Source organism: Rattus rattus, chromosome 6 (genome assembly GCF_011064425.1).
Source record: "Rattus rattus isolate New Zealand chromosome 6, Rrattus_CSIRO_v1, whole genome shotgun sequence".
Lineage (NCBI taxonomy): Eukaryota > Metazoa > Chordata > Mammalia > Rodentia > Muridae > Rattus > Rattus rattus.
Genome location: NC_046159.1, coordinates 61,661,690 through 61,685,611, shown reverse-complemented (window position 1 = coordinate 61,685,611; position 23,922 = coordinate 61,661,690). Strand labels below are relative to the sequence as shown.

The window sequence follows — 23,922 nt, the reverse complement described above, 5'->3', positions numbered from 1 at the left end:
CTTCTGTGATGCTCCAGCAGCCCCAGCCCTGGAGAGTCCCTGCCATGTGATTTGTTTGCTTCAAAGCAGGAATGAGATGCTTCCCCGGGGAGGACTCTGAAGCCTCTCCTGTGGAGACCCCCGTTCTACCGTCTCCCTCTTAAAGGGTCTTCTCACTTTAAGCCACAGCCTTTCCATGTGGCCTGCGATTCTTCCTCCCTTGGTAAGAGCAATTCCAAGTTAGATTCTGTTAGGTTGCAGAAGGGGTCTTGGTTGGCTAGTGCATCCTTGTTCTTGCCCTGAGTTCCAGAGACAAGGGAATGTACTTAGAAGCGGGGAGGAAGGTAGGAAGCTGCTGCGCTAAGCCTGCCCTGCTGTGCTCCTAGGGCCCCTCTGAGTTGTAGCCTGGATCTTGCTAGGTGACAGGAAATTCTTAACCTTTGGCAAGGACCTCTCACCTGGTGTGTGGAGAGGTTAGTGGAGCATGAAGGAGGAGGGGAAGGACTAGGGAGGTACATTGGACTACTGGGGCACCCAGGGCGGGCCACCCTTAGTGCCACCCCTTCCCAGCACTTTCACTGTGAGCCCACTGCCTGTCAGTCAGGGGCTGAATCACAGACGCCCTGGGCTAGGGGCTGTCTGCCAGAAGCTTGACTCACTATGGATGACTGGTTTGGCTGGCCTGTGCCTTTCTTCCCCTGTCACAACATGCCAAGGGTCTGCTGGAGCTCCCTCTTGGAACACCCCTCTCTTAGAAGCACCCCTTCCTGGAGCACCCCCTCCTGGAGCACCCCCTCCTGGAGCACCCCCTCCTGGAGCACCCCCTCCTGGAGCATCCTTCCCCTGGCCTTCAGACTGTGGCAACCCATTCCATGGCAAGCTTCTTCCTGTCTCTTGCAGTCTAACAGGAGCCGGTGTGTACAAGGTCTGTGCAGTCATAGAGAGAACTCATTCCCTCACAGTTCAAGCCATGCAGCACCCCAGCCTCTTCGACACCTCAGGAAGATAGAAGCTAAACTCGGGTCTGGTAGTGATTCAAAGAGGCATTTTCCCAACACCCCACTTAGTACCATCATTGGCCCCAAGGTGGCATTTTCTATTAATCAACAGCCCCCACTTTCAGGCTAAGGAAGTAGCATGGCCGTCTGAGAGCTGGGGCCTAGGAATGAGGCCTGGGGTCAGAAGACTGAAAAGCAGGTGCTGAGCCTCCGTCTCCAGGGTAGGCATCACCCTGTCCCTCAGCCATGGGAGGTGAGGCCCTCAACCACGGGAGTGGCACTAAGAGCCTCGCGATCATTTCCTGACCCCAGCCTTCCCACACCCTGTTGCCATCATTTCTAAGCACTGCTCAGAGCCAGCCTAGAGTCAGCCCTGACCCCCAGGTCTTTTGTCAAACCTCCCCACCCTGCATTCATGCTGCCAGCCGGCCCCTCGGGACACACCTTATGCTTAGTCCTTTGGTTGCAGCCCACACATGCCCTGACTTTTCTCTCCCCTCCCAGCCTCCCAGGCATGGCTTCTGGCTTGCCATGCCAAGGTTGTGCGAGAGGCAAGATCACCCCTAGCCCAGGGGCCACCAAAAAGCCAGAGCAGGGAAAGCCGGCCCTGGGCCTCTGCCCACTGTTCAGAGCCCCCTCCTCGAGGCTCTTCTCGGTTACTCATCCTTCAGGGAGATCAGGGCAAGGTCATGCCCAGGGACTTCCTCTCAAACTGGGAGACAATGCCATTCCCTAGACCCACGAGCAGCCTCTCCACTCCTGGCTCCGTGAGGCAGGAGATCCCCCACCCCTACCCTACCGCCATTTTCCCAAACCTAGACAATGAGTCTGACATCAAGGAATCCTACCTTCCAGATGAGGGATCCTGGGCCTGTTACCTAGCACTCAGAGCCAGCTGTAGAAAGGGACCTTAGAGCAGAGGGAAATGAAGAATAAAAAATGATCCCAAAGATTTTTAGCTCCACCCACAGCATGCTAGCCATGCCCGGGACCGTGCTGAAGTCCAATCCTTAGGATCCATAGTGTAAAAGATTTAGAATCCCCAGAGCAGGGAGCCCGAGACAGGAGAACTCTGGTGCTCAAAAGCCAGTCCCCATCTATCGACTGGTGGAGTTCTGGGCCAGTGAGAGACCTCATCTCAAAAACCCAGGTCCCCACTAGAGAAATGGCTCAGCCTTTAAGAGGATTTGCTGCTTTTACAGAGGACTTAAGTTTGGTTCCCAGCACCCACTGCAACAGGCTCACAATGGCATTTAACTCTAGCTTCAAGGCATATGATCTTTTCTGGCCTTCATTGGTATTTACACACAAAGGTACAAACACACACACACACACACACACACACACACACACTCATAAAAAAAGTGAGTCAGGTGTGAAGGTCTTTAACATCAGCACTCTGAAGCAGAGGGAGATAGGTCTCTGAGTTCAAGGCCAGCCAGGCCCGCATAGCAACTTCCAGGTCAGCCAGGGATAGATAGTGAAACCTTGTCTTAAAAAAAAAAAAAGTAAGGTGGATGGTTCCTGAGGAACCACACTTTGAATCTCCTCAGAACTCCTTTGAGGGGCTGTGGAAGTCAGAAACTCATTCTTTCAGGCTGGAACATACAGAAAGCAAGGCCTTCCGGAGCTGCTCTGGAATCCAGGCTGAGACCCCATGCTCTACAAAGGCTGCTGGGGCAGACTCAGCCCCAGGCTCTAGTCCAAGGCCAGCATTTATTATCTCTCGGCAATGTCTCTGCCCTGATACTGGCCATCCCAGGGGTACTGTTATTAAGACAGGAACTCTGTGTGGCCCTGGGCCTGATGCCAATCAGGGCTTGGAGATGGCAGAGCCAGGGATGCCTGTGGGGTAGGTCACTCTCTGAGGACTGTGAAAGCTGTCACTTCCTAAAAGCCGTTTGACAACCACAGCATCTGCACAGGGCATCAGGATCCTCATAGAGGCACAGCTCCAAGCATGATTGCATGCTCTCTCTCTCTCTCTCTCTCCCTCCCTCCCTCCCTCCTTCCCTCCCTTCCTCCCTTCCTCCCTCTCTTTTATAAGCTGTGTACGTGTGTGCATGCATATGTGCATTTGCTTGTGATGCAGCCATCCCGTGGTCACACGTGCACTGGGGTGTGACACTTGTTCCAGCTTCTTCAAGCTGTTGAAATTGAAAAGTAAACATAAAGGTAACAGCCACAGTGCATTGCTGGAATCCAGAAGAGGTGCTGTCACCATGGGGGTGCTCGCGTGTGAGCTGTGGCCTTGATCTTTCTGCCGCTGTACACACCCTGGGTGAATCCTTATCAGTACACTTCATCCCACATATATGGAGGTGGGGGGTGGGCAAAGAGGCTTGCCACCCACCGAGCCTCCTGACCTGAGTTCCACCCGTGGGACCCCTACGCTGGAACAAAGAAGTGACTGCAAATTGACCTCTGACTCCCACGTGGACAGTTGAAAAATAAAAATTAAATAAATTTGGAATCACATGTATGCGTGTGTGTATTAAAGCTTCAATCCTCCAGCACCATAAAAATACCACCATATATGTATGTATAGTAATCAAGTATGTACATATATGTGTAAATGCATGTCTGTGTATGCGTGCCTCTTATTTCACGTCTGCTCTCTGTGGTTCCGCCTTCTCCTTGGTCTCCCCACCCTGCTCTCTCACACCAAACACAGTTTCAAACAGAATCCTAGGAGAACTGGGCAGAGTCCCATTCCCCAGAGCTCGTGCCTGTGCAGCCCCTCCCCTGGGGCATGAGAGGGACAGAAGCCACTTTGATGGTGGGGATGCGTTCTCAGCAACGTAAACGGAAGAAAGGTCCCTGACTTGTTAGTTTAGGTTAAGTTCTTTTCCGGGAGAAGGAAAGAAGAGAAGGAGGAAGGGGGAGGGAAGGAGAAGAGAGGACAGGCAGCCAGGAAGGAGGCTCTTGAGTGGCCTCAGCCAAACTGGAGATCTCGAGGCCAGAGACAGACAGGAGAGATGCCTCTGTTGCCTGAAGGAAACAATTGCCCCGGTGTTGGAGAGCTATGTGGTGAGTTAGGATGAGGTAGGAGGTGGCCTTTAGGACCAGGCCTCTGTAGTCCAGCTCTGAGAACTTGAATCATGCCACTGACCTGAGGCTGAGGAGGAGCAAAGTCTCCTCTGCCCTCTGCTTCAGGATGTCTGCCATGGACTGCCCTACTCTGGGGGACCAATCAGAAGTCAGATGCCTGGCCAGGGGTTGGTACCTGACTCAAGGTGAGCCAACTAGGGTCCTTGAGTGAGCTGGGGTAGGGAGCCTAGGGCATCTGAGGTTATTGGCTCATAGCGAGATCTCCAGTGTACCCCAGGGCCACCAGTCACCACGTGCCCCACTTACCTTATCTCACCAAGCCAGAGTCCCAGGGCAAGAAGATTCAAGAATCAAGGGCTTAAATTACCAAGTTGGCTCAATCAAGAAGAGCTTCTTATGGGTGAGGCCAGGACTCCAGCCTTCCAAACTACCCCTATTCCCTCCCAGGTTAGCCAGCACCCTGTCCACATGGCCAGAACTAAGGAAGGGCGAGGAAGCCCAGTAGAGAGCAGAGCTAGTGCAAGGCGAATTCTGGGCCAGACCAGCCTCTTCTGGGGTGGGAGATAACTATGGGAACAAAGGCCCCAGGCTGCTCATCACTGTCCCATGATCAGAGCCTAGAGCCTCAGCCAGGAGTGAAGCCTGTTCTGCTGTTACCTCCTTCATCTCTCTCCTACCCTTTCCCCACTCCCTATCCCTCTTTTTCCCCTCCCCCTCCTTTTACTCCCTTCCCCTGACCTGCTCCTTCCCTTTCTCTGTCTCCCTCCTTTCCAATCTTCAAGCACAGCTGGCTGCCTCTCACAGCCCTTGCTCAGCTCACCCTGCTGGTCCTGAGGTCTTGGGAAGCCAGACCCAGCCAAGGCCCCCAGGGAATTTTGGAGAAGGCTGGGAGATGGCTGAATATGTCTCCTCTAAGTTCTCGACAAACTGGTGTCTGTATTCGCCTTTCAGGCCTGTGGAGCCCAGCTTACAACTAACTGAGGGAAAGGGCAGAGAGCAGGTAATGTCATTGTCCCCCCTCCCCAACACCAGCAGCCCAGCACTATGTGGAGGAAGAAGCAGGGACTGAGCTGATGAGGGGACCAGCTCCCCAACTGCCTCTCTGCCAGCCCAAACCAGGGGGGTCAGGCCAAGGGTACCCCTGGGACTGTGCTGCAATTCCATTTGCTGTCCCCATAATGGATGGAATTTATACCCAGACAAACCACTGCCTCCCTGGAAAGATTCCTGAGACATCCAGTTCCTGCACTGCTGTGACTGCTGACTGAACCTGAGCCTGTCCAAGAGAGCTGCAGTGAGTACCGGCCACCACAGGGCACCTGTCCCCAACCTTTCTGTTTCCCTGTGACCTTAGGAAGGTCACCGCCACTGCAGGATTCTGCTTTTAGGGAGATTCCCCCTACCCCTTCTCCACTCTGAGGAGGGTGGAAGGTTGGGGGTGAGCAGTTCCAGGGATGGGAGGTGGGGAGACCGCAATCCCCACACGGAAGAATAGATGCCCAGAGTCGTAACCATCCTGCCATTATCAGTTGCCTAGGTGGCCAGCTTCTGTGATTCAGGCTGGACAAACAAGGCCCTGTGTCCCAGTGTGCTGCGGGCAGAGTCATGGTCAGGTTATGAAGAAGAACTGAGGCAACCACATGTTGACTTTTGTCAGGTCAGCCAGGCAGTGGCCACCCCAGGATGTGAGATTCCAGCTCCTGGCCTCCCCTGACAACCCCACAGTCTCGGTCCCTAGGACCCTCATGAGCATTGCTTGTCCCCATCCCATAGTCTTGTCTTTCCGCAGTCTCCACCCCAGGCCATCCTGTGGATGGAGTAGCTTGGGAAATGGGACACTTCAGCTACTGACGTGACTTGCAGACCCCTGTAGCTGGTGGCACACTGGCCCCTATGATGGATCATCCTGGGCTCAAGGCTCACAATGCCAGAGCCTGGTTTGTTTCATCTGGTGCATTTCCCAAGCATATGTGATTGTGGCGTGTACATGATCCAGTGATACCCATGAGACAGATTTGGAAGATCACCTGCCCAGGCAAAGGCCACTACTGCACCTCCCACGGCTGCGAATTTCAGGCATCCTGGCTCAAACTGATCAATAAGCCTTTGGGTCATTGGGTCCAGTGTGAAGACCTGATACCTGGTCACAGTCACACCTGGCAGGGGTGTGGCCTTCCTGCTGTCTATTCCCCCATCAGCCCTGGACCTCGTCACAGCCTTTCCCTTGTGTAGGACTGTGGAGCAGAACTTCACAGCGCGTTCTAGAGCTTCCTGACAGGCTGGTCCAGGCACTGCTGATGGGAACAGAGAGCCCCAGGAACCTTCTAACGAGTCTGAAGGGCGAGAGACCAGACAGCCAACAGAGACGAGGGTGAGTCCCCACAGTTTATTATGGAAGCCAATAAAAGAGCACATTGAGTATTTCACAAAATGCAGGACATTCGTTGTTGTAATATGCAACGTGGAATATTATATATACATCAAAACCACACGACAGCCAAGACACACACACAAGCACCAGCTCATACCAAGATGAGACACACAAGTGCTTTTTCAATATTAAAACAACCGTGATAAAAGCATATTAATATTTTGAACCATGTTTACAATAAAGAACAATTCATATTTTTACTAAATAACAAATATTTAACAGCAAAAACTTTATACTAAATATCTATTTTGAATTATAACAAAATAGTACTTATAATAGTTTATAAAGACGGACACAAAATTATAACATTTATGAAAAAAAAAGTTTTGTGTATAAAATAACAGAAACCTGGGCAGGGTCAAGACGGTTGCCCAGAATGCACACGCCAGCGTCTAACTTTGAAAGTGCTTCAATCTGCAAGCCTGTGGCAGGAAGTTTTTGTGGGGTTTGTTTTTGTTTTTTTTTTTTAAATGTCAAGTTACAATAGTTAGGAATGTGAGAATACATCACCCATTAATGCTACCACAATGAAACACACAAACACGGAACAGACACAGCTACAGAGGTGAGACGGGTGCCACGCCCACAGGTGCCTAGGCTAGGTCCCTTTGCCTGTTACCTTTGAGACCCATCCAGGCAGACCATCTTTCCTTCCTCCCACCCTCACAGGGATTCCCCTCAGCTTTTCCTTCACCACACCTCCTGGGCTGGCCCCCTGAAAGGGAAGGCCCCCGACACCTGCTGGGGCCCTCCAGTCCCTCTGTCCCTTACCAGGGACAGAGCTATATGCCACATCTTCAGTCTGAAACAGTTGGCTGTGGGCAAGCAGGGTTAGCGTGCAGGAAGATGAGTCTCCCCGGCACTGGCTTGTGGAGTGAGGGCAGCATGCACCTACTTCATAAATGTTGATGAGCCTCTACATGGTGTGGTCTGTTTCAGAGCTGGGAGGGGGGGTGCGGGTTTATGGTTATTTTTGAACTCCACAATAATTTCCCTGGTATTCTAATGCTGCAGTTTGTTCTGTCAGAAAAAAAATGCAGAGCAGTGAAACATTTGGGAAAGGTGGCTTCTAGGATGTTCTGTGTGGCTCGGGAGATGTGGCTGACCCTCGTGACAATGGCCATCCAGGGTCAGGTCAATAAGAACTATCGTTCTATGTTCCTGTTTTCTAGCGAAAAGGTGCCACTGCCTGAGTGACAGGCAAAAGCAATGGATGGAAAAAAAAAGCCCAGAGGAATCTGAAAACAGACGAAATTGCCTAGAGATACACCAGAGCCCCAAATCCTTCCCAGGAAGGTCCCGCATGGCCAACCCTCAAAATGCCAGTGGCAGGAGCCCCTCACCTTCTACCCAGTCACCTTCCACACCCCCCACTGGGCCTTCTGCAACTGAACCACTTCTGACAACTCACTTATGCCCTGTCCTCATCTTCCTGCTCTCCTTCTCCATTCCTTTCCAGCTATAGCCTCCCCTGCAGCTTCTCCAGACCCCACAGGGCCTGACGCAGCTCAGAGAGAGGGCTCTCTCCACCTTACCTCTCTGCTTTCTTCTCTATCCCAAATCCTGAGCTGGGCTTAGCAGACAGTGGCATGGGGTTGGGAGTGGGTATGGGGTGGGGGACTCTTCCAAGAGCAAAGGGGCAGAGAGTTAAGGAAGGGAACAGAAGTCCCTTCAGAAGAACCCGTATCCTCATGCATCCTCACCAGGGGAGTGGCTGGCACTGGGGCAGGCAGTGAGTGAACAGGAAGTGGTGGCCCCTAGACCCACATGCCCCGGGGGCTTTGACAGCCTGGGAGCAGGTGCTAAGAACACCTAGCAAAGATGCTGGGTGTCTGACTCTGAGGTTAAGCTACATCTTTTGCCTAGAGCCCAGGAGGGCTGTTAACCCTCTACCAAAGAACTGGGTTAGACCAGACACACATCTTCTTGCCTCACGTTAGCCCTGAAAAGGAGAGCTAGGTCAGAGGCTGGCAGGTGTGTGCATGTGATGGTGGCAGTGGTGGTGGTGGTGTGTGGGTGTTGGGGAGGATGCTCCAGACCTCAGTGTAGCCAAGGTCAGTGAATAAATATGGGACAGGGGGACAAGGGTGGGCAGCTGGGAGCCCAGCTATAGCCAGAAAACACCTGGCTCAGTTGGTCCCATAGGGGAGGAGTGCTGGTGTCCCTGCCCAGGGCCACCAAGGAAGATCTGAGGATTAAGCCTGTAGGCTCCTGTACCCCAAGGTCTGTACCCCAAGGTCAGAAGAGAGGACAAATAGCAGCGATAGGTAACTTCCAATGTCTGAACTGGGTAGGCTGGTATGGGCCCCTCAAAGCCGGCGTCAGCTCCTTCCCTGTCAAGGCTGGCTTAGGTGAGGATTCCCACAACACTGTTCTGGGCACCATTTGAGCAGTGACAGAGGGGGGATGTGAGAGTGTCAAAGAGTGCTCCAAGTCCCCCCCCCACTTTCCTCCCTCCTGGCTTCACAGGCACCTGACCACCAACAAAAAGACAAGGGGGGTTAGGGAAGGAAGCGTTCAGAGGTCATAAGCATGTACTGCAGCTCACTAACACTGTCACGGGCAAATTGTCCTGGCTCTGTCCCAGGAGCTAAGCTAGGGGGCAGTGGAGATCCAAGAGGGTGGGAGTCAGGAGGGGGCGGGGCGCTTTTGTCTTTAGGGAGGGTTTGCCGGGGAAGAGGCCAGAGAACAACATAGGGGGGCTGCTGGCCTCCCATCCAGCCCCTCCCTACCCCACAGGTTTCTATCTCTGTCTCCCACCCCCGCTGCTGGGCTGGGCTGAGACCAGAGTGAGGCTACACCGTAGCACTCAACATGGCCTCTGTCTCAGGCAGAATCTCATTCTGATTGGAGTCTAGACCAAAGAACTTGACACTGAGGCCATCCACGGGGTGCAAGACAGGGACCAGAGTGATGCGAGGGAAGGTCCGGGTGGCTAGCTCGAAGCGGCTTGTGCTTGCCAGCTCCACTGCCAGCACCTTCAGGAACAGCTTGGCCAAGTGTTTGCCCAGGCAGGTCCGCACGCCACCGCCAAACGGGAGGTAATGGAAGCGCCCATCCTTATCTTCACTGCGCGCCTGGCTGAAGCGGTCAGGGTCAAACACATTCACATCCTTGAACACAGGCGCTGTGTCGTGAGTGTCGCGGATGCTATACATGACACTCCAGCCCTTGGGGATCTGGAAACCCTGGAGGAAGACCGGGCAGAGAGTAGGGTGGTAAGAACCAGAAGAGGCCCACTTACCTGTCTCATTCTCATATGCACAGGGCCTGTCCCTCACCAAAGTTGCTCCCCCAGTCTGCTGGATCAAGTCCCCATATCTATAGATCACAGAAGCAACCCAAGTGGCACACAGTTTGGTTGCATTCAGCTCTGCATTGGGAGTGAAGCATCGCCCATAGGACTGAAAGCTACTAGAATCAGGCACTGGTCCCTCCCCCTTCGCCTTACTGAGGACCCCAAAATGGCTGCCTTTTTCCCAGCGTCTAGGCAAAGCCCCAGCCACCCCACCACCACCAGCACTGGAGCCCAGTCTCACATCCAGTTCGAAGGTCTGCAGCACAGTGCGGTAGCCTCCCGAGACGGGCGTGAAGAGCCTCATGACCTCCTTGATGACGCAGTCCAGGTAGCGCAGGCCACTGAGCGTGTCCAGGCGCAGGGTGCCCTCGCAGGGGCAGCCACCGCCATGCAGCAGGCCCTGGGCCCGCAGTTCCTCCCGTAGCTTTTCCAGCACTGCAGGGTGTTTCAGTAGTTGCATGATCAAGGATGTGCTGGCACTGGCCGTAGTGGCATAGGCTGCGAAGATCAGCTCCAGGGTCCCATCCTGCACAGCAGAAAGACAGGCATTCTGGGCCATTTGCAGCGACCACTTAGGATGACCTTCACAGCAAACATTCCCCAGAGCCCTGGGTCCTACCTCCTGCCTGCCAACAGTGCTGCTCTGAGCCTTATTCTCAGAAGGCTCATGGAGGCCACAGCCTGGTCCCTAGCTTAGGTGCAAACGCACTGCCGCGACTCAGAGCAGAAGCATAAATCTGCTGGCTCCAGAGCCTAAGGTCACTTCTTGCTCAGGGCTGGACTCTTGGCCAGCACCAGCAGGCCTACTTAATGCAGAGAGCTCATAGAAGAGAAAGGATATATGGCAGTGGCTCAGCACTGTGTGTGTGTGCATGTGCGTGCAAGCATGCATGCGTGTGAGCATGTGTGTGCGTGCGTGCGTGCGTGCGTGCGTGCGTGCGTGCGTGCGTGCGTGCGTGTGTGTGTGTGTGTGTGTGTGTGTGTGTGCTGGTAACTAGGTATTGCCACCAGCTTCTTCCTCCATCACCAGAAGAGGGATGCCTTTTAGGTAGACCGGTAGACAGGTAGGGATCTGGAAACAGCATAAGGCAGCACCAAGAGAACCTAAAAGGGGACTGCATTGGAACCCAGAATCCCCCTCCTCCCAAGGTCTTGCTAATGAAGTCCCAGCCTCTCTCCCCAGCTTCCTGGGGAGGTCTGTAGGCACTAGGTAAGGGGGACAGAATGTTAGGGTAAGCAAGCCCTCTCAAGTCGAAGAGCCCCCAGAAAGGGCATACTGCAGGGCCAGGGGACTGAGGCCCAGCGGTGCTGAGGCAGTGGGATGGACAAAAGTACCAAATACCATTGGAGAAGCTGCAAGAGGAGGGAGTCTATATTGTGATCAAACCTCTCCTGGAGTCTGGAGTAGCTTCTAGGCATGTGCTTTCTTAGGACCATGGTAAGAACTGAGAGAGTAGCTTAGAGATAGGAGGTGCCAACAAGCGCCTGCCAGGCCTAAGGACCAATGTTTCAAAACATCCCAAGAACAACAGGCAAGGATATGTGTAGGTAGAGCTTATGGAGCCTGGCCACCCCAAGATAGAGCGCACAGCCCCAAGCCATGCGCTATTGTGAACAGAACAGAGTAGCCCCAAGCATCCTTCAGCGCAGGGGCGAGGACGTCGCCCTCCGCTTCTGGCTCAGCACTGTTGTGGCTTCTACTACGCTGCTGGGCCCAAGGCAGCCACTGCCATTGCTGCTCAGAAAGCTGCTTGGCACGAAAGCAGTCAGGCAACTTTCTGCTCTGGATGAGGGGGGTGAGAAAGGCATTCCGTGGTGGAGCCTGGCACTGCCACCAACCTTCAGCTCCTGCATGGTCATCTCCTTGCCATGCTCCTTGCTGCTCTCAATGAGAATGTCCAGGGCGTCCGAGTAGTCTTTGCCCTGGGTACACTGAAGCTTCTCACGGATAGCCTTCTCTAGGCCCTTCTGAAGGATCTGCCGAGCTTGGATGCCCTAGGGGAAAGCGGACCATCAGTTTGTCTCGAAGGCAGGGCTCATTCTAAGCCCCCGGACCACAAGGAAGGCTCCAGAGCCACCCTGCTGCCATCTCTGCTCTCATCCGTCTGCTCCAAGGCCCTATGCTCCCTCCCAGCATCTGCCCAGCAGTGCAATTCCCTAAAGACGGTCCTATGCCCTCCCTTCCATGCACTGGCTACTTACCCTCCGGTAGCCGCTGAAGGGCAGGTCCACCGGCAGAGAGAAGACATTCTCCACAAACTGCTGGTACACCTCAAAGAGGTTTCCCAGGTCCTCCTCGGGGATGCTGAAGCCCAGCAGCACCCGCACGGCCATTCGGAAGGTGAGTCGCTGGGCCTCCTGATACACATTGATGGCCTCAGGCTGGCTGCTCCAGGCTCGAAGTGTGTCCTGGATCACCAGTTGGATCTTGGGCAGGTAGCTCTCGAGTGCCTCATGACTGAAGATCTTGGAGAAGACCTGAAGAGCCCAGAGGCAAGTGGTAAGGACCTGCAGCCAGGAGGAATGCAGTCCACACCCATCCCACCATGCTTCCTGGTGATGGCTCCCACCCAGCTCCCTCGTGCATTCCCCTATACTGAGCCCTTGGTTTACTGCCTGTATTTGTGAAAGGGTGAGAGGCTCTCCCAGCGGGGCTAGGGTGGGGCCACACAAAGGAGTCTGCACTTCTGTTGAGGGGATTTTCTGCTGAGTTCCAGGACCTCCGGCAGAAGTGTCAGGGAAGGTAGGACATGAGTGTATGGTCACAGCGCATGGCTCTCTGCTCCACTGGTGAGCAGGCAAGAGAAGCCACTGCTCCACAGAAAGCAGGACCCATGTAATGACAATTGAGGGGAAACTCTAGGAAGTGCAGAGTGTATCATTCAAACATCTACAGTATGGCTAGGCATCTAGACAACAGCTTTCTACCCCTAGGAGATCACAGAGACAGAGACCTTTAATTCTGAGCATCTTCTAGGACCACCCAGGGTCTCTGTTCCCATCCCCTGGTCTTGCACTCATCCTCTTGATCGGCTTGGCAGTGCCCTACCTCCACCCCAACAGAGCATGTTTTTCACACAGCTCCCCTCTGGCCAAGAGAGGGAGGGCGTCTGTTTATTTACTTGAAGCCTGTGGGTCTACTTATACCCCCAGATACGAGTCCAGAACAGAAGGTTCCCCCCAGAGCTGGGAAAAGAGGGAGCATGAAGGTGAGGGTACTCACCAGCCTGTACAAAACCACACACGCACACTACCCTCCTGCCTGCTCTCCTAACACAACCACCACACAAACTGTAAATGTGAGAATTTCCCCTGCAGTCAGCGCATGGAGGAAAAGGTAACATTTTCCTGGCCTGTGCCCTGCATGGCTAATGGGAGGGCTGGTTTGCAGAAATAACAGTGCTGGCCCTTCAGTGGCCCAGCCTTTTTGTACAATAGCACTTTCATTCCCAATTCCCAGTGGGCAGAGGGAGGAGAAGGAGGCCAGTGAGGGGCAGAGGACATACTGCCCAGACCAGTTTCACTGCCAAGGAACAGCCTGGAGGAACAAGGGTGACAAGAGGTCCTCTAGGTCACTCACACTTGCCCAGATTCGGGGGTCCTGGGGAATTTCTTGATGAGAGGCTTCAACGGTCAGAGGGTTATAGTGGAAGACTGTGGGTGCCTGATCCCTGGTCCTGGTGTTCTTAGGACCAGGTTCATCCTTTGGCCAAGGGGCCTGGCGGGGAGGCTCACCCTCAGGAGTCCAGTCAGAGACTATTGACCAACAGTGGACTCTGGAGAACAGAGCTTTTGGAGGGGGAGTCACCAGGAAGCACAGTGGGGAAGGGTAACTCATGTGACCAAACACTGAAGAAGCTGGCTATGGTGGGGGATAATGACACCACGCTGACTGAGAACCAGCAAGCTCTTGGAAGTGGCATAGGGATAGGGAACCGCCCAGTGGAAGTCTGGACTCAAGGATGGGTTAAGCAGGAGGGACAGGTAGAGGCCACTGTCACCAGGACCAGCCAAAGCCAAGCAAGACTTCTGGATACAGCAAGAAAATGACAAAGAGGGTGTGACTGGATGCCCAGGGGCCTAACTTATAATAAAGGACTGGTCACCGGTTCACTGTGTGTCCATGGCCAATGATGCTCACCCCAGGGCCTTAGTTTCTTCGTCCATTATTAGATGGTGAGACCCAAGGAACCTCTGGGATATTCCCAAGACACACAGCATCTTAGCCCCAATTTCCACTTTCCCCAAGATGAAACCTTTATTGGCAGCACAGTCCCTCGAAATTTGAGCCCTCAGGAGACAGCCTGGTAACCCATATTCATACCTCACCAAGGCCCTGAGACAGGCTAACCCAATGGCTGACAAGGGTATCCTGAGAAGGGGACACTAGGATCCTGGACGAACCCCTTGTGTCCCTTAGGTTACAATCCCTGCGCCCTCTAGTGATAGCTAGCTGAATCACTTCTCTGACCCGAGGGGCACAGGAGGGCTGAGAAGACCCAGAAAGAGGGGACCCAGGGACATCGGGGGCTGAGCAAGGAACTCTATGGCAGCGTGTCTAGACTTGCCCCCAAATGAAAAGGGTTCTGAGCGAAGCCAGGAAGCATGGACAGTGTCTTCCTGGGTCCCTGGGAAGAGGAGGAAACCTTGGGCCTTGTCTAGACCATCGTCCGACTTGCCACTGCTCCTCCTGGCCTGGTCCCCCATTGGATTTTACAGAGCATCCATCTAAATATTTCAAAGTCCTTTCCCACCCAGATGTTCCCCATTCTCCTTGGAGGTTTTCCTCTTTCCCGCTCCCGAAAGGTGGAGAAAGCACAGACATGAAAAACCAAATGCATGCTGGGAGCAGGCACTCCAGCAAGGGACCTGTGGTCAGAGTCACCAAGTCAGTGGCCCTGCCTCTGCTTCAGCTGCTCTAGAGACACAGGAGCCTCCCCGGCTCTGGGAAGGTGCCTAGTCTGCATTTCTGGGTGTGTGCCCAGGGCTAACAAGGCGGGCACTTCCCAAAGCCAGGCAGCCCAGAAACCACCAGCCACCACGGAGAACGGGCAGAGGTGCCTGCCAGGGTAGGGAGATGCCTGGGTCTCATCAGCCTGTTGGATATGACGCTTCTGGCCACTGGGGTCAGGCCTGGGGCACAGGGGAAGAGGCTTGGGAGTGGCTCAGTATGAAGAAGGCTCTGGCCCAGGAGCATTGGCCCTGACCACAGGCAACACAGTGGCCAAGCTGTTTTCTCTTTCATGGGGTCTTCCCTGGGAATCCCCACAATGAAGCCAAGAATGCCACAAAAAGGCCCATGGTGACCAGCCAGGCTCCGACAGAGCATGGCAGATCAAGCCACACGTATGGACTTTGCAAGGTATGGGTTCAGGGAGAGCAAGAATAGAGAGAGGGTCCTGGAGACCTCAGAACTCCCACCCCAGCATACCCCTAGAATCACAAGAAGGCCTAGAGGGAGGATAGGCTCTGTTTTAAATATGTCCTTGGAGAACACTCCCAAGTCCACTCAGTCTTCCCAATAACAGTTACCTACATTTTCTGTCTCTGCCCATGTGGGTAGAACTTGATTGCCTATGTCCTGGAGTGCTCACCTGGGCTCCTCAAAGCCTAAATCCCCTATAATTGTTTTTATAGATGCCTTCTCTTCCAGTCAGACTTCCGCTCGACTCTAATCTGCTGTCTCTGGGACGGGAGGTCACCTTGTGAAATCCCACAGCTCCCTCGGGAGTGGTACCCACCAGATCAGCCTGCAGTTGAGGATAAGATGGGCAAACTAATGGACAGCCACAGCAGAGGGCAGGGCCTCAGGGGGAGCCCACTGCCCAGCCAGTGACTCAGCTGAGGAGGAATGGAAGCTGCTGCCCAAGAGGGGTGGGGGCCAGGCAGGCCACCCAGCCAAGCCACCGGAGCCTCAGCCTGTGGAGTGGAAAGAATAACAGAAGGCAGGCAGCGGTCTGCATAGGGGTGACGCCAAGGTGTGTACTTTATACTCCAGTAAGGAGGGGGACTAAAGAGGGACTCATTCTCCATCTGCCTGCAATGCCACCTGGCTTCCCCTTCCCCTTCGGCTGTGTTCCCTCATCATTGCTGGTCAGACAGAATGGAACACACACCCCTCTTCCCTACCTGCCTATGGGCGGCCCCCATGTGCACCATACTGTCTGAACTCTTTCACATACCCCAACCAAAGTACTAGAGGGTAGGGAGCCACTGGCTACCCATTTGCACTATCTTCCAACCACAAAACCCCTTTGGAAAGCTGAGAGCCATGAGGGAAGGGCCTCTGAAAGTCATAGGGTAGGGTGACAGTCTATACCCCATGGTAGGATCCTCAAGCCCCTGCCTCATACCAATCTTTTGGGGCTGAGGAGCCCAGGATGGCTACAATGAATGGAACTAGGGCTCAGAGCCAGAAAAGACAGCCTCTGCAGTCCCCACCAAGGCCACAGTTCCAGTCCACAGCTGGCAGGGGGAGGGGCTAGCAGAATGACCAACTGAGGAGGACTGTGAGGAGACACCAGAGTTCTGGACCCTTCTTCACAGTGGAGTGAACACAGAAAGCAGAAGCTTCCTGTAACCCAGCACAAGGGCAAGCATCAGGAGGCACCCACACACAGACACCCTGGCAGCTAGCCTGGGCTTCCTCCCCCACTGACCTTCAAAGAGATCCACTCCTGCCACCTGCCCCTGGGACCACTTGCTGGACCTACAGTAACTTCTGGGTGAAGAATTCATCTATTAGGACAAAGGCTTATTCCCCTGGGACTAGGCTGTCTGGCTATGCGACCCACCCCTGCTCATGGATCCCGAATTAGCTTGGAGCTTCTGCCCTGAGCCAAGCCTAGATCCATGTGGTGATGTCTATAGCTATAGCCTGTGTAATGAGCTAGAGGCATCCAAAGCCCAGTGGACTGGGGCTGGCCTCCCCCAAGATTATATTTCCATAGACCACTCTGGGCTCTACTCACCTGCTGGGCAGAAATCCTACTCTGGGGTCTTCCCTCTCCAGGGCAATCTTGGGACCTTGTTTTAACGGCACACCGAGGCTGTTAGTCTCTCGGTGCTCAAACCCACTCCATACAAAAACTCAGAATGCAAGCAGGGAGAAAAGGAGGAGGAGAGCAGGGGCTTCCAGAAGTACTCATTTCTGTTTATCTCTTACTTCTTATCCCCACCTTCTCCACCAGACTCCTCCTACCCTCCCCTGGGCAGCAGGCCAGCTATTCCATACAATCTGTCAGATAGGAGCCTCTGCCCCAGCTTGGGAGGAGTTCCAAAGGAGACAAGGTGGGGGTTTGAGGACAGCCTTTCCCAGGTGATGCTGCAATCTGAGTGGGGACACTTCTGAGTTCTCCAGGCAGCCCCAGCTCGCCCTAGACCACCAGGGCAGCCAGGGCCAACATGTGGAGTGCATACGGTGATGGCTGTGTGGAACCCTCTCCTCACACATCTGGTTAGACCTCCCAGAGAAGGGGTGGTCACCCACTCCAATGGAAACAGTGACTCTCCTAGTTCTCAGCCAGCCGTGTCCTGCACACCTGGGCCCCGCTTCCTGCACGTTCACCCTAACTAGGCTGGGGCATGGCCCTCACTGCAGTGTAAGCTGCAAAAACCCTCACCCAGGCCAGAAGATGCCCTCCAGGCTTTGCCTCCTCAAGAAGGACCCATCTCTTCAGGTTCACATTCATGAACATGGCCTCTGAGCACTCAATCTTTGTCCTTCCTGTGAGTCCCTACTTCCTGAGGTCAAGCTTCCTGCTTCTTAGCACCTATAAGACTCAGTAAACTCAGGATTGTGGATGCTTGAGAAGGGTCCTACTCATGTGACCACCACCCAGCAAGCACAGACACAGCCCTTCATGTTTTTGTTTCTGCCTGGATTCGTATGTGCTGGCCTGACCAGTCTCCGTCTCAAAGAGCAGGAAGGCCAGGCGTTCAGAAGACTGCGGAGTCCTAGAGTCTGTTACCCATCTCATCGGAACTGTGTCCCCTATCTGTTCCCTTGGGTCTCACCCTCCTTCCTGCACCTTTCTTCATCTGAGCACCTTGCCCCCACCCCAGCTTCCTGCAGCCCCAGCAGGCAGGACTTGGTGATTCAGGCTGAGGGATGACTTTGCTGGTTCAAGTCTCACTCTGAGATCCCTCTGCACCCTGCCTCTGGATGGAAGTGAGGAAGCAGTCAGTGGCTCAAAGCTGGGTTCCCTGAAGGCCTCAGCCCCAGGCAAGGAAGCTTTGACGGAGCCTCAGAGACTAAAGGGAGAAACCACTGTCCCCCAGCCCCTCCCCCCATGTGCCAGCAAACTGTTTTAACTGCTTCCAGCATCTGTCAGGCCTTCGGAGTTTTTCTGTAGAATTTTTGAGAGACCTACTCATCCTCCTTTGATTTCTTTCTTTCTTTCTTTCTTTCTTTCTTTCTTTCTTTCTTTCTTGCTTGCTTGCTTGCTTGCTTGCTTGCTTGCTTTTTTTTTTTTTTCCTCCCTCTTCCTAGGAGAACAACCCTAACAGCCGTTCGGTTCGAGAACAGGAAACCCCTGGCAGCGTCAGTGAGCATTCCCACTGCTCCCCAGTCACCCAGACCACCTAACAGTGGAGCTACATGGTCCCTGTGGACCTCTCTTCCCTGCTCCTTGTTCCACCGCTCTTCCCCGAGGCCAGAGGCCCCCTTTTCTTCTTTTTAGGTTCCAAACCTGAGCGAGTCCTCTGACCCAATGGAAAAAACAGAGTGAAGGAGCCTTGCAGCCTCCTTCTGGCGGCTTCCAGCCCAAGGCCGGCGCCCCGCCCGCAGGCAGGCTCAGCCTTCGGGTTACTGCAGTTCAAACAGCACGTGCCGCCCGCGCTCCCAGCCCAGCGGTGGCGGCGGCGCAGCTGGAGGGGGCGGGGAGGCGTGCTGCGTGCGCGCTGGCTCGCCTGCTGGGAGTCTTTGCTCTAGCTCGGGAAATCCACCGGATAAACACCCACTTTCTCTTCCTCTTTCAGGAGAGTGGGCGCTCTTTGAACCACAGCGCACCTAGACTTTGCTCCCACCCCTTGCCCTTCCCCCACCGGACTGCGCTCCTGCTAGAGCAGGGGCCCCAAGGCCACCCAACCTATTCCCTTTGGCTAGCCTGGAAGACCGCTGCCCATAGGGTGTCTTCAATCCAGCAACAGACTCACCTTCCATGCAACCTGTGGCTGCTAGGCCAGGTTTGGTTTTCGGCAAGATTATTCTTTGGGGGGAAGCTTTGAGAAAAAGGTGACAGGGAGTCCCGGGTGGAACCGCCCGCCCCGCCCCCTTTTTCCAGTAGAGTGGTGCACTGAGCAATTGCATCCGTCACTGCAGACCCCACAAATACAAGCTTTGTGCAGACCATCCGCAGGCAGGTCCTATTACCCCTAGTGGTATCCACCGTGCAGTGGGCTAGCCAGAAGGTGCATCAGAGCGGATCAAGAGGGGGCCTAAGCAGAGTCCAGATTCGGGCAGGAAGAGCTCAGATATTTGTGCTCCATACCGGAGGCAGTTAATCCTAAGTCAAGGGCTCTCGCTCTTCTTACCTTGCGCTTGTTGCGGTGGATGTCGCCAATGGAGTTGGCCACTGTGTTGGGTCCCAGCAGCACGCGTGCGCTCCGCGGCCACTCGGTGCTCACTAGCTGGTGTTCGCCCAGTAGGATCTTGCGCACGTTCTCCGCACCGGTCACACGGATCAACGGCCGCCCCAGTAAGTGTGTCTTGAAAACGTTGCCATACTTCTCGCGGCGCGACGACTGGAAGCCGGAACCCTGCGGGAACCACACCAGAAGCCTCTCAGGGCTCACTGAGGACCTGTAGGGCCCTTGCATCTTGCCTCACACTAGGTACCGGTCATCCGGTTCCTATCACCCCCCAACACCCAACACACACACACACACACACACACACACACACACACACACACACACACACACACACTTACAGGTTTTATTTTTCACGGCGTGCATTAGGACTGGGAAGTGGGGCCTAGAGGGTAATAAATAATGCGGGAGGACGGAGATGCAGGGGCACCCACGGAAGGCTGCTTTTAGTAATGACTTTGGGGGGGTATCCCCGACGGCTAAACCTGAAGCTGGAGCCTGCTCCCCCACCCCTGCGCAGCGGAGCCTCTCGGAATAAATATTTCCAGGCTCCAGGCCACGGGCTGGCGAGACCCCGCGGGGTGGCCGCAGGCCAAAGATTATTTATAGCGGCGAGTTGTGCGTGCCCGGAGGCTGTCCCCAGAGATGGGGGTTGGAGTTTCCTCTCTGCTCCGGTGTGGCCCTTCGTGGGCTCCGCCGGGTGGAGTCTTGGGCTCAGAGCCACAACTCTCCTGAAGCATTTGTCCTGGGAATAACTGGGACGGACTTTTGTCTCCGCCCTTAACTTTGGAACTGGAGCACCGGGAAGGTGCTTCTGAGGGGCAGCGGGATGGGGCGCGGTGACCTGCACAGGTAATCGGATCGCGGGCCTTAGGCCGAGCTCTGTGCCCCAAGGCTAGCGGCCCCGCAGTGCCGGAAACCTTCGTCGCTTTCGCCACCCGGCCCGCCTTAACCCTTCTCCCGCCAGGACACGCTGGCTGCATCCAGGCGGCGAGCCACCTGTCCATTCTCTCCAGCCAGCCAGTAGAACAGTGGCCGGGGATCCCGCCTTTGAGTGGTGGTCTCCTAGGGACACGTCGGCTCCCTCTACCCGGAGACCGGAGGCTCCCCTTTCCTGGGTTGCCCCCCTCCTCACTTTCCTTTCTCTCGGGGAAACTATATACTCCAGTTAGAAGTGAACACGCCCCAGATGCGAAAAGTGGCTACAGAACCCAGATTCCTAATGGCTTTTCCACATGCTTCTGGGCCCGGCGCGCGACAGGGAACAAGCCGGGAACCCCCGCGCCGCCTGGAGGGGCCGAGTTGGGGACGCCCCCGTCCAGACGCCAGCTTAGACGGCGCCGGCTCCTTTAAGAGAAGTCGGGGCGGAGGTGGGGTGCGGCTGAGGGGGGCGCCGAGCGGGGTTCCCGTCCTCGTCTGCCTTGCAGTCTCCCTCGCTCCGTCTCACTCGGTCTCTCCTCTCCCGTCTTTTCCTCTGTTTTTCTTTTCTTTCGACACAAAAGTTGGGTTGTGAATTTTCCGAGGTCGCCGCCGCCTTGCCCCCACCCCCGCCTCTGATCTGCCTAACTATAATTAAAGTGCGTTTTTTGTGGCTTTAATAAAGAGTTATTTGTCCGCCGTTTCCACGGCCTTCACAAAGAGGACTTTCATAGGGGCGGCCGTTCGGGCCGTGAGTCCAATTTATACAAAAATGTATTTTTAGCCCTGGGCTCTGTTTAGATGGTGCTTGGTGGAAACCGAGAGCCCTTGGAGGTCCCCCGTAAAATCTGATAAATTACTCCGAAAAAACACCGGATTCGGAGGGTTCGCTTTAACCCCTTCAGCACCCGCGATCCCTCCTCCCGGGGGATTTGACCCCCAGGGGCGCGGATGCCCAGGCGAAAAGCGCCTCTCTAACTTTTGTGCTGGCTGCACCACACCCGCAAGGGCCCTGTGTGAGATTGAGAAAAATGGCAAGGGACATGGGGGAGGGGCAGGTCAGGAAACAGGATGAGGACCAGGGTTCGAAGGATTTGCCTTAAACAGGCGGGAACGCTGCCACTTGAGTTATTTTATTTTCTAAATTCTCGGCTAAAGCCTGGACCACCGCCACAGTTAACCCTTTAAATGTAGAGACAAAAACAGGCGAAAGAGATCTTGTCTCAAAGGAACATCCGATTGGTTGATGGGAACCCCACCCGATTAGACAAGCATCCCCCCAAAGAGACCGGCCAATTGTGAGGCATGGAAAGATCCAGGGGGAACCTCTCAAGCCCCTTCATGCGGCTCCTTTCCTGTCCTCGGCTCTTGATGGGGCACGGTATTTTGTGTGTGTGTGCGTGTGTGTGTGTGTGTGTGTGTGTGTGTGTGTGTGTGTGTGTGTGCTCAAGCGCACGGACTGCACGCGTCTATTAATTTCAAGCCAAGCTTTCGCACGTCTAAACCCATTGGTCTGCGCGCACTCGCGCGCGCTCACCTTTCATTTCTTCTTTCAAGGGTCGGGGTTGTCTGTTTCAGGATATCCAGGCTGCCTCTAATATCTATGAGCACCCGCCTGACAAACGCACCTCCCGCAGTTACCCTAGAGTGCACCCCCGCCCCAAACCTGGGGTGTATCAAATTGCAATAAGCGATTGTCTAGCATTAGATGAGGTTAAATCCAGGTTAATCTGCCTGCTACCTACCTGGGCTTGGTCCTCAAAGCGCCTGGCTCCAATTGTCACCAGAGTGGAGTTGTGAAGCGTCCAGTTGCATAGGCACACTCTGGGTCTTTTGCATATTTCTCCTAGTTTCCCTCAGCTAAACTGTCTCCACCCAATAAGCAAACAGACCCTTTCTCCCCCGAAAGCTGAGCCCTCAACTCTTCTGCGTTGAATTTCTCTTACTTTATCTCCTTTCTCTCCCACCGCAACACAGAGACGCAGATGCAGATGCGCGCGTGTACACACACACACACACACACACACACACACACACACAAAACACAACACCAGAGGAGAGAGAGAGGAGAGAGAGAGAGAGAGAGAGAGAGAGGTGAGTGGCACCTCGTACTAGCCCGATTGTACCTGAGCCTGAGCATAGTGCACTGCAGAATGCTGCCCAGGTCTTAAAGTGAGCCATTCGAGCTGCCACAGGCCCTCTCCTCCTTTACCTCTCCGCGCTTAGGTAGATACCCAGGGCGCTAAAGTAGACTGCGGCTCAGAGACAGAGGTGAAAACTAAGCGACGCCCCTCCAGACTTGCTCCCCCAGCGCTCTCTGCGCACCCCTGCTTGGACGCCTGAAGCCCAGGAGCATCACACTTGGGAGCCCTCTATGCTACTGACCCATCAATAGCCTTCTTAACTAGCCCACTCGGTCTCTGAACTAGCTCACCGGGCGCCGGAGGTCTCCCAGCCGCGCTGCAGGCGAGCTGGGGAAACCCTGGCGGCGCCGGCTGAGGCAAGGAAGGGGCGGGGCGGGGACCGGCGCTTCCGAGTGTCCGAGCTCTCGGCGCCCCCTGGCCGGACACCCGCGGCTAGCGGACTTCTGGAGCGGCTAGGCGAGAGCGCGCTTACCTGTAGCAACCAGTGACCAGTCTCTCCGATGAGCGGGAATCCCATGGAGCCCTTGGGGATAGGCAGCTTGCAGCTCTTGTCGCGGGTGGCAGCCCAGCGCAGCTGCCACAGCTGCTGCGACACCGCCAGCAGCAGCGTCACGGACACCAGGCACGCGGCGAGGGTGGCCAGCGCCGACACCAACTCCAAGCCCTCAAACAGCATGTTGGCGGCCGCTTGGGGGATTGGCTGTGCGGTCCGGGATGGGGGAGGGGAGGGCCGGACCAGAGTGACGGGGGAGGGGAAGCTGCGGCCGGGGGTCCTGGCACCCCTCGAAGAAACCCAGGAGATGGGGCCGAGGGAAAGGGGCTGGAGACTGCGAGGTGATCGAAGAGAGGGAGGAAAAAGAATGCCTGGAAGAAGAGAGAAGACACGAGGCGACTCGAGGTGTAACTTTGTTTGTTTGTTTGTTTGTCCCTTTATGCGGGCTTAGGACTGCTCTGGGGAGGTGAGATGGAGCTGAGTCAAGCTGGTGAGCTTGCTCTCCCCGCAACCATCACACGCGAAAAACTTTGGAAAACTTTATCCACCAGGAAATCTCTCGGAAGCCCCTTCCCTGCTCAAAGCTAGGGGGGCAAAAAGAAGGGGAACCGAGAGCTAGCGGAAAGTGCGATCAATTTATCCAAACTATTCCTCCAAAATTCCTAGGTACATAAAAAGAGAAAAAAATCGGAATTCAAAAATTCCAACGAACCCAGAAACTTTGGGGGCTTGGGAGAAGGCTCCCCAGATGAGGCGAGTGTAGAGGCTGGAGAGACCGCGGCACCCGGAGGCGGGCGAGGCGGGCGCGTTGGCCCGAGCGCGAGTGCGGAGTCGGCGGGCCGCAGCGGGGAAGGGACGCAGCCTGGCGACAGAGCCCCAGGCGGGCTCTGGGGCGGCGGCGGCAGGAGGGAGGGTAAGGCAGGGGTGGGGTTGGGGGAGGAGGGAAAACCCGAGCCCGGCTATCTATCAATTAAGAAAAGGCAGTCTGTCCCGGGACGCAGTCTCTCGGCTCTGGAGTT

The 23,922-nt window shown here is 55.1% G+C and overlaps 1 protein-coding gene across 1 annotated transcript; it reads right to left on the bottom strand.

Annotated features, from left to right (window-relative positions):
* Window positions 1–6,395: 6,395 nt before the first annotated feature.
* LOC116903588 (cytochrome P450 26B1) lies at window positions 6,396–23,629 on the bottom strand. The gene is made up of 6 exons (XM_032906211.1): window positions 22,883–23,629; window positions 19,292–19,516; window positions 11,960–12,235; window positions 11,597–11,752; window positions 9,999–10,283; window positions 6,396–9,647 (listed from the first exon to the last, which is right to left on the bottom strand). The coding sequence occupies exons 1-6, from the start codon at window positions 23,084–23,086 to the stop codon at window positions 9,255–9,257; spliced, it is 1,539 nt and encodes a 512-aa protein (XP_032762102.1). The 5' UTR covers window positions 23,087–23,629; the 3' UTR covers window positions 6,396–9,254.
* Window positions 23,630–23,922: the final 293 nt, after the last annotated feature.

Excerpts from the sequence above, each read along its gene's own strand:
- LOC116903588 (XM_032906211.1), bottom strand. The coding sequence starts at position 23,086 with ATGCTGTTTGAGGGCTTGGAGTTGGTGTCGGCGCTGGCCACCCTCGCC. Across the intron at positions 11,753-11,959 it reads CCTTCAGCGGCTACCGGAGG|GGCATCCAAGCTCGGCAGAT; the intron begins GTAAGTAGCCAG and ends GCTTTCCCCTAG. Across the intron at positions 10,284-11,596 it reads TGACCATGCAGGAGCTGAAG|GATGGGACCCTGGAGCTGAT; the intron begins GTTGGTGGCAGT and ends TCTGCTGTGCAG.